The sequence below is a fragment of the Papio anubis genome, chromosome 5 (assembly GCF_008728515.1).
Source record: "Papio anubis isolate 15944 chromosome 5, Panubis1.0, whole genome shotgun sequence".
Taxonomy (NCBI): Eukaryota; Metazoa; Chordata; class Mammalia; order Primates; family Cercopithecidae; genus Papio; species Papio anubis.
Window position 1 is genome coordinate 41,761,751 of NC_044980.1, and position 14,643 is coordinate 41,776,393.

Below are 14,643 nucleotides of genomic sequence, written 5' to 3' on the forward strand. Positions count from 1 at the left end.
AACCGAGACCTAAAGAAGGTATCCAGAATTATTAGTTCAGCAACCTTTGCTAAGCCACCATTGTGTACAAAGCACTATGCCAAGCACTGGCATAAATCAAAGACTCCTGCTGCACTCAAAGGGAGACAAGATAACTAAGGAATGATGGGACTAAGCACTGCTGTAATAGGAAGAACAAGCAAAGTGCTTTGAGTGCAGGAAAAAGAAAAAACAACACTACTGCTGAGCAGGAGGCAATAGAAACTGTGGAGGATGTCGTAATTGAGTTGAGTAGGATTTCAAAAAGCAGGCAAGGGCAAGGATAGTATTCCAAAGAGAAGAAGCAATATGTGCAAAGGCAAAAAAGTATCTTGGCCCATTTGAGGAGATAATAGCAGTCAATATGGCTGAAATCAGGCCCAGAGAATAAGATATTAGTTTAACACGAGACCCAAAAGCTAAATCAGGACCAGATAATGAAAGTCAAGAAATACCTTCAAGGAATGCAAACTTTATACCACAGGTAATTGGGGAGTGGGAGACTATGATCCAACTCTGTTCAGTTTAGATGGTTTGCTTCATATAATGATGCTGGGAACCCAAGTCGCCCAAGCTACTGTCATCATTGCTAAAAATCCAGGCCTTAGAATAGCTATGGTTCCCCTAAATTAATAAGGACTAGACCTATAGCTGGGAAGCTATAGGACTTTAAGATGCTCATGATTTTTTAATTAAGTGGTCATCAGAAAGATTTTAAATGGAAAAGTTGGTTTCTGTCAGGTTAAACTTAGCATGTGCTCCATAGTTCTCTTCATTCTCATTGGAACTTAGGTGAAATTTGCCCAAGACACAGTTAGTGCAAAATCACCATGATTCCTTCTCACCCCATACCATACTCCCCTCCCCAGCGTATTTATCGGATTTTCAACCTGATTCAGTCCCTTCCTGATTAACTATTCTATGTCTACGACAAGTCTCTCTAAAAGGGTTTCAGATCATTAGGGATGCTAAAAAATCTTGTGTCTCAAAAGGCTTAGCAGAAAAGATTATGAGCATAGCCTGAACATTACCAGAGAGCAGGGCTGCCTTACTTTGGGCTGCCCCAAAGGTCAATGAGCTGTACAGGAAAGTAGAGAGCTTTCCTTTATGTGCACAGCACCACAAAGTGGGGCTGTCAGCTTGGCCCCATCCTCAAGCTACCTGCATTAAGTGAAATTCTCACCTTTAATCCATCACTCAACCCAATAGGGGGGTGAGATGATGGTATAAGATATCAGGCAGCATAACAACTAGCTAGCTACAGAACTATCTCATTCCACACACAATCTATGTAAGTACAAGTTCATTGTTTTTTCAAGACCACCAAGTGACATATACCTAGGACAATAAAAATGTACTAACTCCATAAAGTTGCTCCCTGAAACTAGTTACTTACCTGTGTCTGCCTCTCAACATTCTTATCCATGCCAGGTCTTCGGTCCAGCCTTCCAGGGATCTCAGTCTATAAATCTTAGCTTAGAGAATTTCTGACATTTGACTTAATCCCCTTTGAATCCACTCAAGGAAAACTTCAGAACAATTTCTGCTCTGAGCGTCATTCAAGAGTCAGCTACACCATCAGGGCACCCAGGCAAAGGCTCAGGACATAAAGCAGTAAAGGTATAATGCCAAGGACACTGTTTTCCAAAGGGCATTTGTACCTTCATGTACTCTTTCAGTCATTTTTGTTAAATGCTCATGTTTTCTGTTTTCAGTGCCCCAGAGATAGGAAAGATCTTTAGAAAAATCACCTTTTCCCATATAATATTCCAATTCACATTTTTCTTTCTTCTTTTTTTTTTTCCAAAAGAAAGTAAAGGCCCTTTTCAGCCGGCCTTTTGAGGGTGAGCTCTGAACTGAGGTACTGATCAAGGACTTTCTGCAAGTTTAATGTGAAGATCGTGGCTTCAGAAAACAAGAGAGGCTTAGTGGAACAGATTAATAAAACTTCTTCAACTAGACTTTAAGATTGTCATACAGTCTGACCTTTTACTAAAGTATACTAACTATAAACTACTTATAAAAAATAAAATATTATGGGGAGTGGGGAAGGCCCTGAAAGTCAGTATGTGTTTATAAAATAAATCTTGAGTACTATCACTGACATCTAGCTCTGTAATCAATAATAAATCTAAATACTCTATTTTAATTATCCCTAGTTCTTTAAAGTATGAGTTGACTAAATAAAACTAGCTTCCTAGCCACACGGCTTACTCCATGAGTAAATGTTTTAGCACCCTCTACTGGCCACTTGTTACATCTAATCCTCTCATAACTTCCCCCACAATGCGCAGCTGCTTCTCAGAGGGCAGATGGTGGCTGCAGCATGTCACCCCATTCCTTCCTCAGAACCACCTGTGAAACAGCTGAGCCAGGAGCCACTGCCACACACGAAAAGGATGAATCCTGAAGTGCTCTCCTGAAACTGCTTGTGCATGAGTTATGTCTTCACTGACAGATTTCACAACTACCCTGGGTCCAGGGTTTGATCTACATGCACCTCCCGGAACCAACCACAGGCCTCATTTCTACAATTACAGATGCTCCCATTGCCTGAGCCCTGCCGAGACCCCATATCAGCCCCCTGCCTGTCTGCTTCATCTAGCCACTCTGCGGGGACGCGGGTATCTGGAGAGACCACCTCACCTATCACCTGGGTTAACAGAGGACAGAAAGAAAAACACATTTGGGAGGCTTGTTTTCCCCCACAAGCTCACAGATCTGATGCCAATCAATTCTTTGTCCTTAGGTTTATATTAACCAGGTTTTTTGAAGGTACTGGAGGAGAGTTTCTCCTCTTTCATAGCCTAATGACAAAGCAAATTCTAATAATCCACAGTACCTCAGAGAAAGTGAGGCTCCTTCACTAGGATCTAACATAAGCAACCAGGAACCCTTTAAGCTCTCATTATGTGGTCCACTTTCTTTCAGAAAGGAAAAAATTAGAATCAGCATGGTATTCATTATTCAATAACAAAAGGAAAGGATAGGTGAAGAGAAGAGGTGCGACTATAAAATGTGGACAGTTTGCTCATGCCCAAATCTTGCTAGATCAAGCTACTGCTTACTCATTAATAAACACTTATTGGTTTGACATCAGTCATGTACTGAGTACAAAATACTCTTTAGAAGGAGATTTGTAGGCCGGGCGCGGTGGCTCAAGCCTGTAATCCCAGCACTTTGGGAGGCCGAGATGGGCGGATCACGAGGTCAGGAGATCGAGACCATCCTGGCTAACACGGTGAAACCCCGTCTCTACTAAGAAATACAAAAAATAGCCGGGCGAGGTGGCAGCGCCTGTAGTCCCAGCTACTCGGGAGGCTGAGGCCGGAAAATGGCGTGAACCCGGGAGGCGGAGCTTGCAGTGAGCTGAGATCAGGCCACTGCACTCCAGCCTGGGCGACAGCGCGAGGCTCCGTCTCAAAAAAAAAAAAAAAAAAAGAAGGAGATTTGTAAAGGAACTAGAAAGTAATTCCTTCAATCAAAAAGCTCACAATTTGGCTGAAAACATTTCAAATGAAATAATTTAAAACTGACATAGGGTCATTTCCATAAGTAAAAATATACACTGAAAATTCCATAAATACATATACATACAAAGTCCCCTATCTCTCTCTCACACATATATGGAAAAAAAAGATCAAAATATTCATAACAGTTATCTCTCTGGTAGAATTTCAAATGATCTGGATTTTTTTTCTTATTTATCACTACTGTTTGAATTTCCTACAAGGAGAAGGTAGTATCTTACAAAGAAAATGTAAATAAATTAACAATCAATTTATCAAGGGTTTGAGCAGAGGAACCTGCTTATGAATATAATACTGTACATACATCAACAAATGGTGCTGGGATAATTGGCAAGCCACATGCAGAAGAATGAGGCTGGATCCTCATCCCTCATCTTATACAAAAATCAACTCAAAGATGGATCAAAGACTTAAATCTAAGACCTGAAACCATAAAAATTCTAGAACATAACATCGGAAAAACTCTTCTAGACACTGACTTGGGTAAAGAGTTCATGAACAAGACCCCAAAAGCAAATGTAACAAAAACCAAGATAAATACATGGCACTTAGTTTAACTAAAAAGCTTCTGCACCGCAAAAGAAATAGTCAGAGTAAACATACAACCCATGATGGGAGAAAATTTTCACAAACTATGTATCTGACAAATCACTAATATCCTGAATCTAAAAGGAACTCAAACAAATCAGCAATAAAAAAAATAAATAATCCCATCAAAAAGTGGACAAAGGACATGAATAGACAATTCTGAAAAGAAGATATACAAATGGCCAACAAACATATGAAAAAAATGCTCAACATCACTAATGATCATGGAAATGCAAATCAAAACTACAAGATACCACCTTACTCCTGCAAAAATGGCCATAAATTTAAAAATCAAAAAATAACAGATGTTGGCATGGATGTAGTGAAAATGGAACACTTTTACACTGCTGGTGGGAATGTAAACTAGTACAACCACTGTGGAAAGCAGCATGGAGATTCCTTAAAGAACTAAAGTAGAACTACCATTTGATTCAGCAGTCTCACTACTGGGTATCTACCCAAAGGAAAAGAAGTCATTATATAGAAAAGACACTTGCATACTCATGTTTATAGCAGCACAATTCGCAGTTGCAAAAATATGAAACTAGTCTAAATGCCCATCAACCAACGAGTAGATAAACATACATATACATATACACACACACCATGGAATAGCACTCAGCCATAAAAAGGAACAAAAAAATGGCATTCACAGCAACTTGGATGGAGGTGGAGACCATTATTCTAAGTGAAGTAACTCAGGAATTAAAAACTAAATACTGTTAAAAGTGGAAGCTAAGTTATGAGGACACAAAGACATAAGAATGATATAATGGGCTTTGGGAACTCAGGGGTTAAGAGTGGGAGGGGGTTGAGGGATAAAAGACTAAACATTGTGTACAGTGTACACCGCTTAGGTGATGGGTGCACCAAAATCTCAGAAATCACCACTAAAGAACTTTTCCATGCAACCAAACACCACTTGCTCCCCAAAAGCTATTGAAGTTTTTTAAGTTGCAGAGAAAATAATAGTAATAATAATCTTTTCTAAATAAATAGTGTTTTATTCTCCGGAAAAAAAAATTGTACATACAGTATAATCTATGAACTTACACAAAAACTCACAAAAGGGCTAGGCGTGGTGGTTCGCGCCTGTAATCACAGCACTTTGGAAGACCAAGGCAGGCGGATCACCTGAGGTCAAGAGCTCGAGACCAGCCTGGCCAACACGGCAAAACCCCAACTCTACTAAAAACACAAAAATTAACCAGACATGGTGGCGGATGCCTGTAATCCCAGCTACTTGGGAGGCTGAGGTAAGAGAATCGCTTGAACCCAGGAGACGGAGGTTGCAGTGAGCCGAGACCATGCCACTGCACTCCAGCCTGGGCAATAAGAACGAGACTCCATTTCAAAAAAAAAAAAAAAATTTTCACAGAAAAAATACTTGAAGAAAATTATTAATGACTATGAATTTTGTCATATGGTTTCTCATTTTCTAGTACTTTTATAATAGAAAGTATTAGATCCTTCCTTAAAGAAATTCAAATGTTAAGCAATCATTCACTCTTGCTATTAAAAAAAAAAGTGAAAGTGCTTTTAAAATAACCATTTACTTAATGGCATACCTGGAATAAGTGCTGTGCTGATAAGGATGTCTACCTCCTTGCATTGTTGAGCAAAGAGTTTCATTTCAGCTTCAATGAACTCTTTGGACATCTCTTTTGCATATCCTCCTTGTCCCTCACCAGATTCCTTCAAGTCCACCTCCAAGGGCTCAGCACCAAGAGACTTGAACTGTTCCAAAGCTGCAGCTCTAGGGTGATTGTTAAAGTGGAAACAGTAGTTATTTCAGGCCCTAATAAAGAAGTCAAGATCATCATTTACATCTACCTTTTTAAGAACAACAAACTATATATTCAAAAATCAACAGTCCCTTTGATGTCATACTTGTTTCAAATATTTTTCTAAAGGCAAGTAACATATTTAAGAGAATATTCTTTTCTGAAAGAAAAAAAACTACTGAGAATTCCAACTTCTACTTAGTTAAGTTGCAAAAGCAATTACACAATTGCCAACTCCAGTAATCAATTGTGTTCCTTATGACCCCGGTGTGGATGATGATGTGATATCTGATATATATCAGGATTTGATATCATTCAAATCATTCAAGATGAGGTTTTTTCACTTGAAAATATTCTGAATTTGTTCTTATTAGAGACTTTTCCCACAAAAATAACTCTTACATGTAAAATTATTCTAATAAAGTGACTTTTTTGCCCCCCACCCTGTCCTCATTAAATTGTATTTGCAAAAAGTAACCTATAAATAGTAGTAAAGGGTAAAATGTGAAAAGCCAACACATTTAAATTTTATAAAAATAAATTCAGTTTTAAAGAAATAAATAAATGCTACCCAAGTACTGTCTCCTGGTTGGAAAACCAGAGCCAACAAAGACCTCAGCTCTGTGGTGGACATGCGTGTAACTCGTCAATATCCATTCCACTGTGGTAAATCCCAAACCCACCTAATGACAATAATCAATCAGGGTACTTGTTAAAAGTTCAAATTCCCAGGTCCCTTCCCAGACCCACTGAATTATAATCTCCAGCAAGCAGGCCAGACGCTATATTATTTTTAGCAAGAGCTGCAGTTCATCCTTGTCATCGCGGAAGTTTGGGAAACCATGATCTGAGCCAATAAATCCCTAGCAACCATCATGTTCAAGAGTATGCATAAAGGGTAGGACATACAGTCCACGGTTGAGCAAGAGGTTCTCCCTCTGCTGGCTTGAGCAAGGAATCTGGTAGCCCAGATTTTCCCCTGGAGGTAAAGTTGCAACCACAAGTGGAATCAGCCTTAGGAGGAAGCCAAAGCCAAGGACAGCAGAGAGGAGTGCTGTCCTTGATAGCACCAAGGAGCACCTCACTCTAATGTGAAAAGGAAGTCATTCCCCTGGATTCTCAGTTAGAAGAAATAATACATTTTCTTATGTTTTAAGCCAATATGTGTGTATGTACACACACATATCTATACACATATATATATATGCACACATATATAAGTATATAAAATAATCCAAATTTTGTTTTTTATATATATATATAACTCTATCAGAAATTATACCAAAATATCACTAGCAATTATATCTGGCTGATAGAATTATAAAAAGTATTTTCACATTCATCCTTATGTTTCTCTGTATTTTTCAATAATGAATTCACATCATTAGAAATATGTTATTTTTAAATCTTTGTTGTTATACCTTTGCCCATAAAATAATCTCATCATTCAAAAATATTATAACATATTAGCATTTAAAATGTGTATATCTTTTGACTCCAATATTTCCTTAGAATTTATCTAAGGAATTTATCTGGGGAATTGGTTCCATGACCCCACTCAGATATCAAAATCCACGGATGATCAAGCCCCTTATAAAAGACAGTGTAGTATTTGCACATAGCCTACATACATCTTCCCATAGCCTACATACATCTTCCCAAATAGCTTAAATCGTCTCTAGATTATTTATAATGCCTAATAAATGTAAATGTTATATAAATAGTTGTTATATCATATTATTTAGAGAATAATGACAAGAAAAATGAAATTGGTACTAGCTCAGTACAAACACAAACATGTTTTCCGAATATTTTTGATCTGGTTGAACCCACAGATAATAGAACATGGATACAGGGCTTACTGTATGTACATGTAAGTGTATATTGACCTACAGAGTACTGTGTAAATATAGCAAAAAATGTCCCTTTATAGAGGCCTAGTTAAATAAATTGCTGTACTTCTATACAATGGAATCTTCTGCAGCCATTAAAAACATTAATATGTAAGGAAAGATCTTCATGATTTACTGTTAATTGAAAAAAGGTAAATGGAACAGTAAAATTACATTTTTAATTAATGTGTAGAAGAGGGAACACATGAAAAAAATTACCACTAGGCAGTGAGACTTTAGGGTATTTTATTTTCTGTTCTTGTGCTTTTTCATATTTTTCTGAATTGGAAGAATAATCATGTGCTATTTGATGACAGGAAAGAAAGCAAGGTTTTTATATATTTAAACTTTGTGATAAAGGCATTAGGCAAGATAATCACTATTGCTAAGAGGATTATCTTCTAGTTATTGTTTGAAAGAATTCAAAAGTCAGACCATTTAAATACCATTGGGCAATGAGCTGTCTGTAAGTTTTTAGGATATTTAACTGAAAATACATACCACTCAATCTTCCAACAAGAATTTAAAATCAAGTATGCTTTGGATTTCATATTTATAATATGAAACCAACCCCATCTCAAAATAGTGACTAGAGTAACTAATGAGCTATAATTCTTAGAAAAGTATTCAATCAGTTCAGTCACATCTTTCTTCATTGTATACTTGAGATACCTGTATAACGAACTTAATAAATTATAAAGAAAGATTGAGTTTTTGTATTTTTCTAATATAAGCAACAGCCATATTCTAGCTGTTGATTCTGTACACAATCTAAAAAATGACATCAATATACTAAATTCTCAGTAGTTCACCCACCACCAAGTTTCAAATCATCTTTAGGTCAAATACATACATTTCTATTTTAATACTACTGTCCACTACAATGAAAACTTAACCTGCTTTCTACTGGCTTGGAGGTCTTGAGAAAACTTCACATCAACAAACAGTAAAAATAAAATGACAGGATCAATGGCATGTTTAACTCTAGCTATGCTTGGTTTGTGTCCTGGTTACTTTGGAAATGACTTATTTTCTCATTTCAGCAGGACAGCTTTTTATCAGTATATCACTTTAACTCTAGATAAAGACTATTAACCATATTCTATGGAACATTGTTTACTCTGAAAAGTCACATTCTTCCAACTTTGAATGGTTGCTTTCTTTTCTTTTTTGATCATTCTATATTCAGGATTAACAGTAGTATTATTCCTCCAGTACCCTCAGCTGATAATAAATAACTACATTTTTCAACCTCAAAAATTATTAAAACACATATTAACAGTACTCAACTGACATTTAATAAAATCCAGTGTCTAGTGTCTTCTGAAATGAAGAAGAATTTTAATCAAACTTCTCTTTAAAAACAATCTAGGAAAATGTGTATATGTCTGCGTTAAAGAAATAGAGTATATTTCTTTATAAATCAAGTACTTTCACCCAGGGGCTCAAAAATTATCAGAAAAATATATGCAGCTCTATCTTAACATAAAACGCAGGAAGCATAAATAATGTAGTAATAATAATTCACATGGTGCTAGTCAAGTGAAGTGCCAATCAGCTTTATTTGCTTCTATCCATTCAAGGTAGGGCATGCCCCCACTCAGCCTGCTGTTTTACTCATTCTTCAGATTCACAAACATCTTTGTTCATGCCCTAACTAGTGCCTAAAAGCATTCTGAACAGAAATACGTAAAGCAACATGTTAGAAACTCAGGATAGAAAGAATTCTGGTCCCACTGTCAATCCACCAAAGAAAATAGAGTTGTGAGTTGTTAATTTAAGTAATACATTTTCACTTTGCATTAACTTTTAAAAAGTGGAAACATTTTTAAATGGAAAGAGCTTATAGACCAGTTGCAATGTGCTACTTCAGTTTATAAGTTTTAAGGAAAGTGTAACATGCCCCTGAAACAAAATGTTTTTACCTTAACATCAGTCACTAGTAAAGCACTCACCTTGTGTCAAACCCTCGAACGATTGCACCCATCGACTTTGCTGCGCCTGCAGAAGCAAGCCCAGCAACACCACCACCAACTATCAGAATCTAGAAAAGAAGATAGACCCAGTTATGTATTAAGGCTCATTATCAACTAATAATGAAAAATCATCGGCTAACAATTATTGGTGCCTAGTATAAGTTTAGCATCAATAAATGGCGGTGCTGATGGTGATGATGATGATCAGCCCTTAGTAACGGTATGGAGCACATAGAGTATTCTTTAACTGAACCACTACTGATCTTAAAATTTTATGAAAGAAACAACTGCTAGCAAAGGCCAACAACAATTCACTAAAAATAGCCTAATACTCAGCATATCCATGTAAAAGCGACCTAAGCATGATCAGCATTACATATGTTGAAGATTAACAGATTCTTTTCCACTGTCTAAAAGTTCCTTCTACTAAAAGTCCCAGTGTGGCAATCTACCTACCTTTACCCTACCAAATTATAAGGTTTTTCTTTGTTCATCAAACATCAAAATACATTTCAAAGATGGGTACAATATTGGTGAAACATCTACCCCAACCTCTATTTTGAGCCAAAATGCTTCTGAAAGGAACAGCTGATGAGCAACCACAATTCTGAACCATTTTGAGCAACTCTCCCTAAGTCTGAAGCAATGAAACTAATGTCCCTAATCATGAAGGATCAGCAACAAGAGAACCAAAGAATTCCTCAGAAACAAGAGTCTCCCCCGCCTTCTAAGAAACAAAGTAAGAGCAATATTGTCTCCAGTCTGGAATGGGCCTTCCAGAGTAAAGTCCTGTTATATATCCCATAAACAGTCAATTGAAAGCAACACTTTGTTCCTGTAGAAAAAATGCCACCCACAGAATCAGTGAAGCTTATAAATTGACACCCACCCATCATGCCCACATGTCCTTCTGCCTTTACAAAGACAAGGCTAGTCAGACTGTGTGCCAGTGAGCTCTGGGCAGTGTCTCAAAGGTCACATGAATTGATCTTGATAATGATGCTGTGTTTGGGGACAAGGGGAAGTCTATAGGAAAGGGGGCAAAGAGTGACCAGAAGGAATAAGCAGGCTCTAGGCTCCAAAGCACCTCTTCCACACAGGAGCTCCATCACCACTGAAAGAAAGAGAGAAAGAGAGAAAAGAGAAAGAGAGAGAGAGAAAGACAGGAGAGAGAGAAAGAGAAAGAAAGAAAGAGAAAGAGAGAAAGCAAGAAAGCGAGAAAGCAAGAAAGAAAGAGTAAATAAAAATAAGTAAAAGTCACATGACTTGGCCAAGTTATCCTGAATCAAGACATAACAACAACAACAACAAAAAAAAAACCCCATACTTTAAAAAACAGAATCACACAAAAAGAGCAGATCTTACTATAGAAATTTACTTTTTCTTTCTAAAGCATGGAGTAAAGAAAAAGACACAGAAAATAAGAGTCAGAAAGCTCAGGTCAAAATCCTAACTCTGTTACTAACTTGTTCTGGGTGATCTTGGGCAAGCTGCTTATCATCTGCAATACAGCAATCAAAGTGCCTTCTCAAGACTGTTGTTACATTAAACAATGGAATCTAACCGAAGCACTTACTGCTAACTGTTACACTGTAGGCATATGCTCAAGAAATAGTACGGGGCCAGGCAGGTGGCTCAGGCCTGTGATCCCAGCGCTTTGGGAGGCCGAGACAGGAGGATCCCTTGAGCTTTGGAGTTCAAGACCAGCCTGAGCAACATAGTGAGATCCTGTCTCTATTAAAAAACAAGAAATAAAAACCTAAAAAGAAAAAAAAGAAATAGTATGGGAAAGGGCAGGAGAAAGGAAATAACGTTAGGAACACTGTTTGTGTTCACTCATATAACTTGCTCCTCCTCTGGCCTTCCCCATCTGAGTAAAGGCAGTAACTATGCACAATAGTTTAAGCCAAAATGGGGAATTTGTCAACTTCTCCCTTTGCACATATTTCCATTTCCAATTCATCAACAAGTACTACTGGTTTTAACTCCCAAAGATCTCCCCTAATCCAGATAAAATCCTTCACCTTTCTCTACATTTCTGGTGCTGTCATCTTCCCAGGTACAACCAATTGCTGACAGATCTTGCCTTCACCCTACTATCCATTGCCCCACAGAACAGCCACATGATTTTTTTTAAATACTAAACCAAACATTTCCCTCATCTGCAGGAGAACCCAAAGTCTATAACATGACCTAGAAGAGAGGCCCCACATGATCCAGCCTAGACCTTCCTTTCCGACATCATCTCAGATCACTCATCTTGTTCACCACACTCCAAGACCAATGGTCTTCTTTATTTTTCCAGAACCTAAATACTGGAATCCTAAATGCTTGGAATCCTTAAACTCTTGTTTCCTTCTTCCATGCTTCAAATCTCAGCTCAAAGGTCAGACGAAGCTTCCCCATACCTCTACTAAAGTGACCTGTGCCCATTACTGTCATATCATACGGTTCATTTTTTCCTGTGTGAAATTATCTCATGGCCAGGTGCAGTGGCTCATGCCAGTAATCCCAAAATTTTGGGAGGCCAAGACAGGAAGATTGTTTGAGCTCAGGAGTTCCAGATCAGCCTGGAGTGAAAACTCCACGCAGAGTGAGAACCTGCCTCCAAAAAAAAAAACCAAGTCAAAAATAATAATAATAATAAAATAAAATTCCCTCAGGTATTTATTTGATCTTTTGTCTCCTCACTGTGACCCCCACTGGAGTGTAAGTTTTGTGCAGCAGGGATTTTGTCTTGTTCACGCCATATCCCCAGCTCCTAGAACAATGCCTCACATATCATTGTCTTGGGCCACATATAAAATACACTAGCTAACACCAACAATTGCTGATGAGCCAAAAAAATAAAATGGCAACAAAAATCACATAATGTTTTAAGAAAGTTTACAAATTTGTTTTGGGCCGCACTCAAAACCATCCTGGGCCACATGTGGCCCACAGGCTGTGGCTTGAACAAACTTGTTTTAGCAGGTAAGAACCCTTCATGTTTAAAGGAAATCCAAATAAAAGACTGTATTATGCAGTCCACCTTAATGAGCTGTACCAGTGCCTTCAATTTCAGAAAATTATTTCTGTCATGTAGCCAAAGTCCCTTAAGCTGCAATTTAAATTTTCAGTAAAGATAGTCACTTTTCCACCTTTTAAAGGCTGATTCTCTTTTCTTTAAGCGTCTTGTCTTTTGTTTCACTTTTTAATATCTTTTATTCACAGCTTTTCTCTCAACTTCCACATATATCTAGAAAGATTATAACCAAAGTAGACTCGTGCATCAAAGCATTCAGTCAATTTAAGAACAGCATCGAACTTCTGGCCACTATGCGTGCCAGATATTTTTTTATGATCCTGAGAAAGAAGTCAAAATTTAATCATTGTACATCTCACATCTGCGTTGTTTGCTCACACTTTCTTGCTAAGTATTCTGGCCTCCACTTAAACCGCATTTTTTTCACCTGGCCTGTTTTTCAAAACAATATAATTTCTCAAAGCTGCTATCAGCTTTTGTTTTAATTGTTTTCCAGATTTATTTTGTGTGAGAACTCTGGGCTTATATAACAAAGTACTTAAGAGCAGGAAGCACCGGTAAACCTGTACCCTACAGGTAGGTAAATGACCACATTTAAAGTCAAGTTTCCTGTACCTAATGCTATGGTTTGGATGTGCTTTGTTCCAGTGAAAACTCATGTTGACATTTGATCCCAAATGTGGCAATATTAGGAGGTGGGTCCTAATGGGAGGTGTTTGGGTCATGGGAGTGGATCTCTTATGAACAGATTAATGCCCTCCCTGGGAGTGGGGGGCAGAGTTCTCATTCTGTGGGTTGATAGAAGGGCCAAGTTCCCTCGGTTTCTCTCTCTTGATTCCTCTCTCACCATGTGATCTTTTCTGCACATGGCTGCTCCCTTTACACTGTCCACCATGAGTTGAAGCAGCCTTGAGGCCCTCACCAGATGCAGCTGCCAAATCTTGAACTTTCCAGCTACCAGAATTATGAGCCAAATAAACCTCTTTTTTTAAACAAATTACCCAGTCTCAGGTATTCTCTTTTAGTAACACAAAATGGACTAAGACACCTAGCCTCAGGATTTCCATTGTTACTGAGTGTACATAGGATTGAAGGATCACAATATGACCTCCTATTCTTTCAGCAAGCCATTGTCACCTCTCATCGTTAACTGCTCCTTTATGCTCTCAGTGTGGATTAAAGAAACTGGCACCCTTTCTCTCTGCCAAATACCCTGATTACACCACCTCCCATTTCCTGTCTTCTTGATCCAAAAATTGACAAGAAGTAAAGAAACCAAAAATACCTTGTATATGTGCCAAAATGTTGCAAAAATTGAGAAACCCAGAATCTTCAGAATGGTATCTTGAAGATTTGTTTTAAAAAATTAATAATATATAGGCTACAGAGTTATCCAAAATTCTTTTAAAAATTCAAATTAGTAAGTTAAAAAACAGAAAAGACTAGAACTTTCAGAAAGTCAAAGTTCATTTTTTTCTAGCAATCTTAAATGTTAAGCTTTGAGGCTTCATGAAATATTTATACACACCAAAAAGTCATCAATGTGAGGTTAACATATAAAAATTTTTAAATAACTATATTTTGAGACTATACATCCCCTTTCCTTTAATCAATGCATATTATAAAGAAACATTAAAAGTTGTACCTACCTTAGCTGGAGGAACTTTTCCAGCAGCTGTGATTTGACCAGTAAAAAAACGTCCAAAATGATTTGCTGCTAGGACAACAGCCTTATAACTTTAAAAATAAATAAATAAATAAATAAATAAATAAATAAACAATTCCATAAAAGGAGAGATCTCAGACTCATATATCATCATAAGTAATCAA

General features: G+C 37.5%; 1 protein-coding gene across 7 annotated transcripts in view; it reads right to left on the minus strand.

The window, feature by feature from the left end:
* The window catches only part of NNT (nicotinamide nucleotide transhydrogenase), a 97,124-nt gene that overhangs the window by 66,758 nt on the left and 15,723 nt on the right, over positions 1–14,643 (minus strand). For all 7 annotated transcript variants that reach the window (XM_009208384.4, XM_009208381.3, XM_009208385.4 and 4 more), the window contains 3 exons: positions 14,463–14,550; positions 9,768–9,856; positions 5,705–5,892 (listed from right to left, as the gene is read on the minus strand). In XM_009208384.4, the coding sequence (XP_009206648.3) occupies positions 5,705–5,892; positions 9,768–9,856; positions 14,463–14,550 (365 nt within the window). The remainder of the gene's footprint in view (positions 1–5,704; positions 5,893–9,767; positions 9,857–14,462; positions 14,551–14,643) is intronic.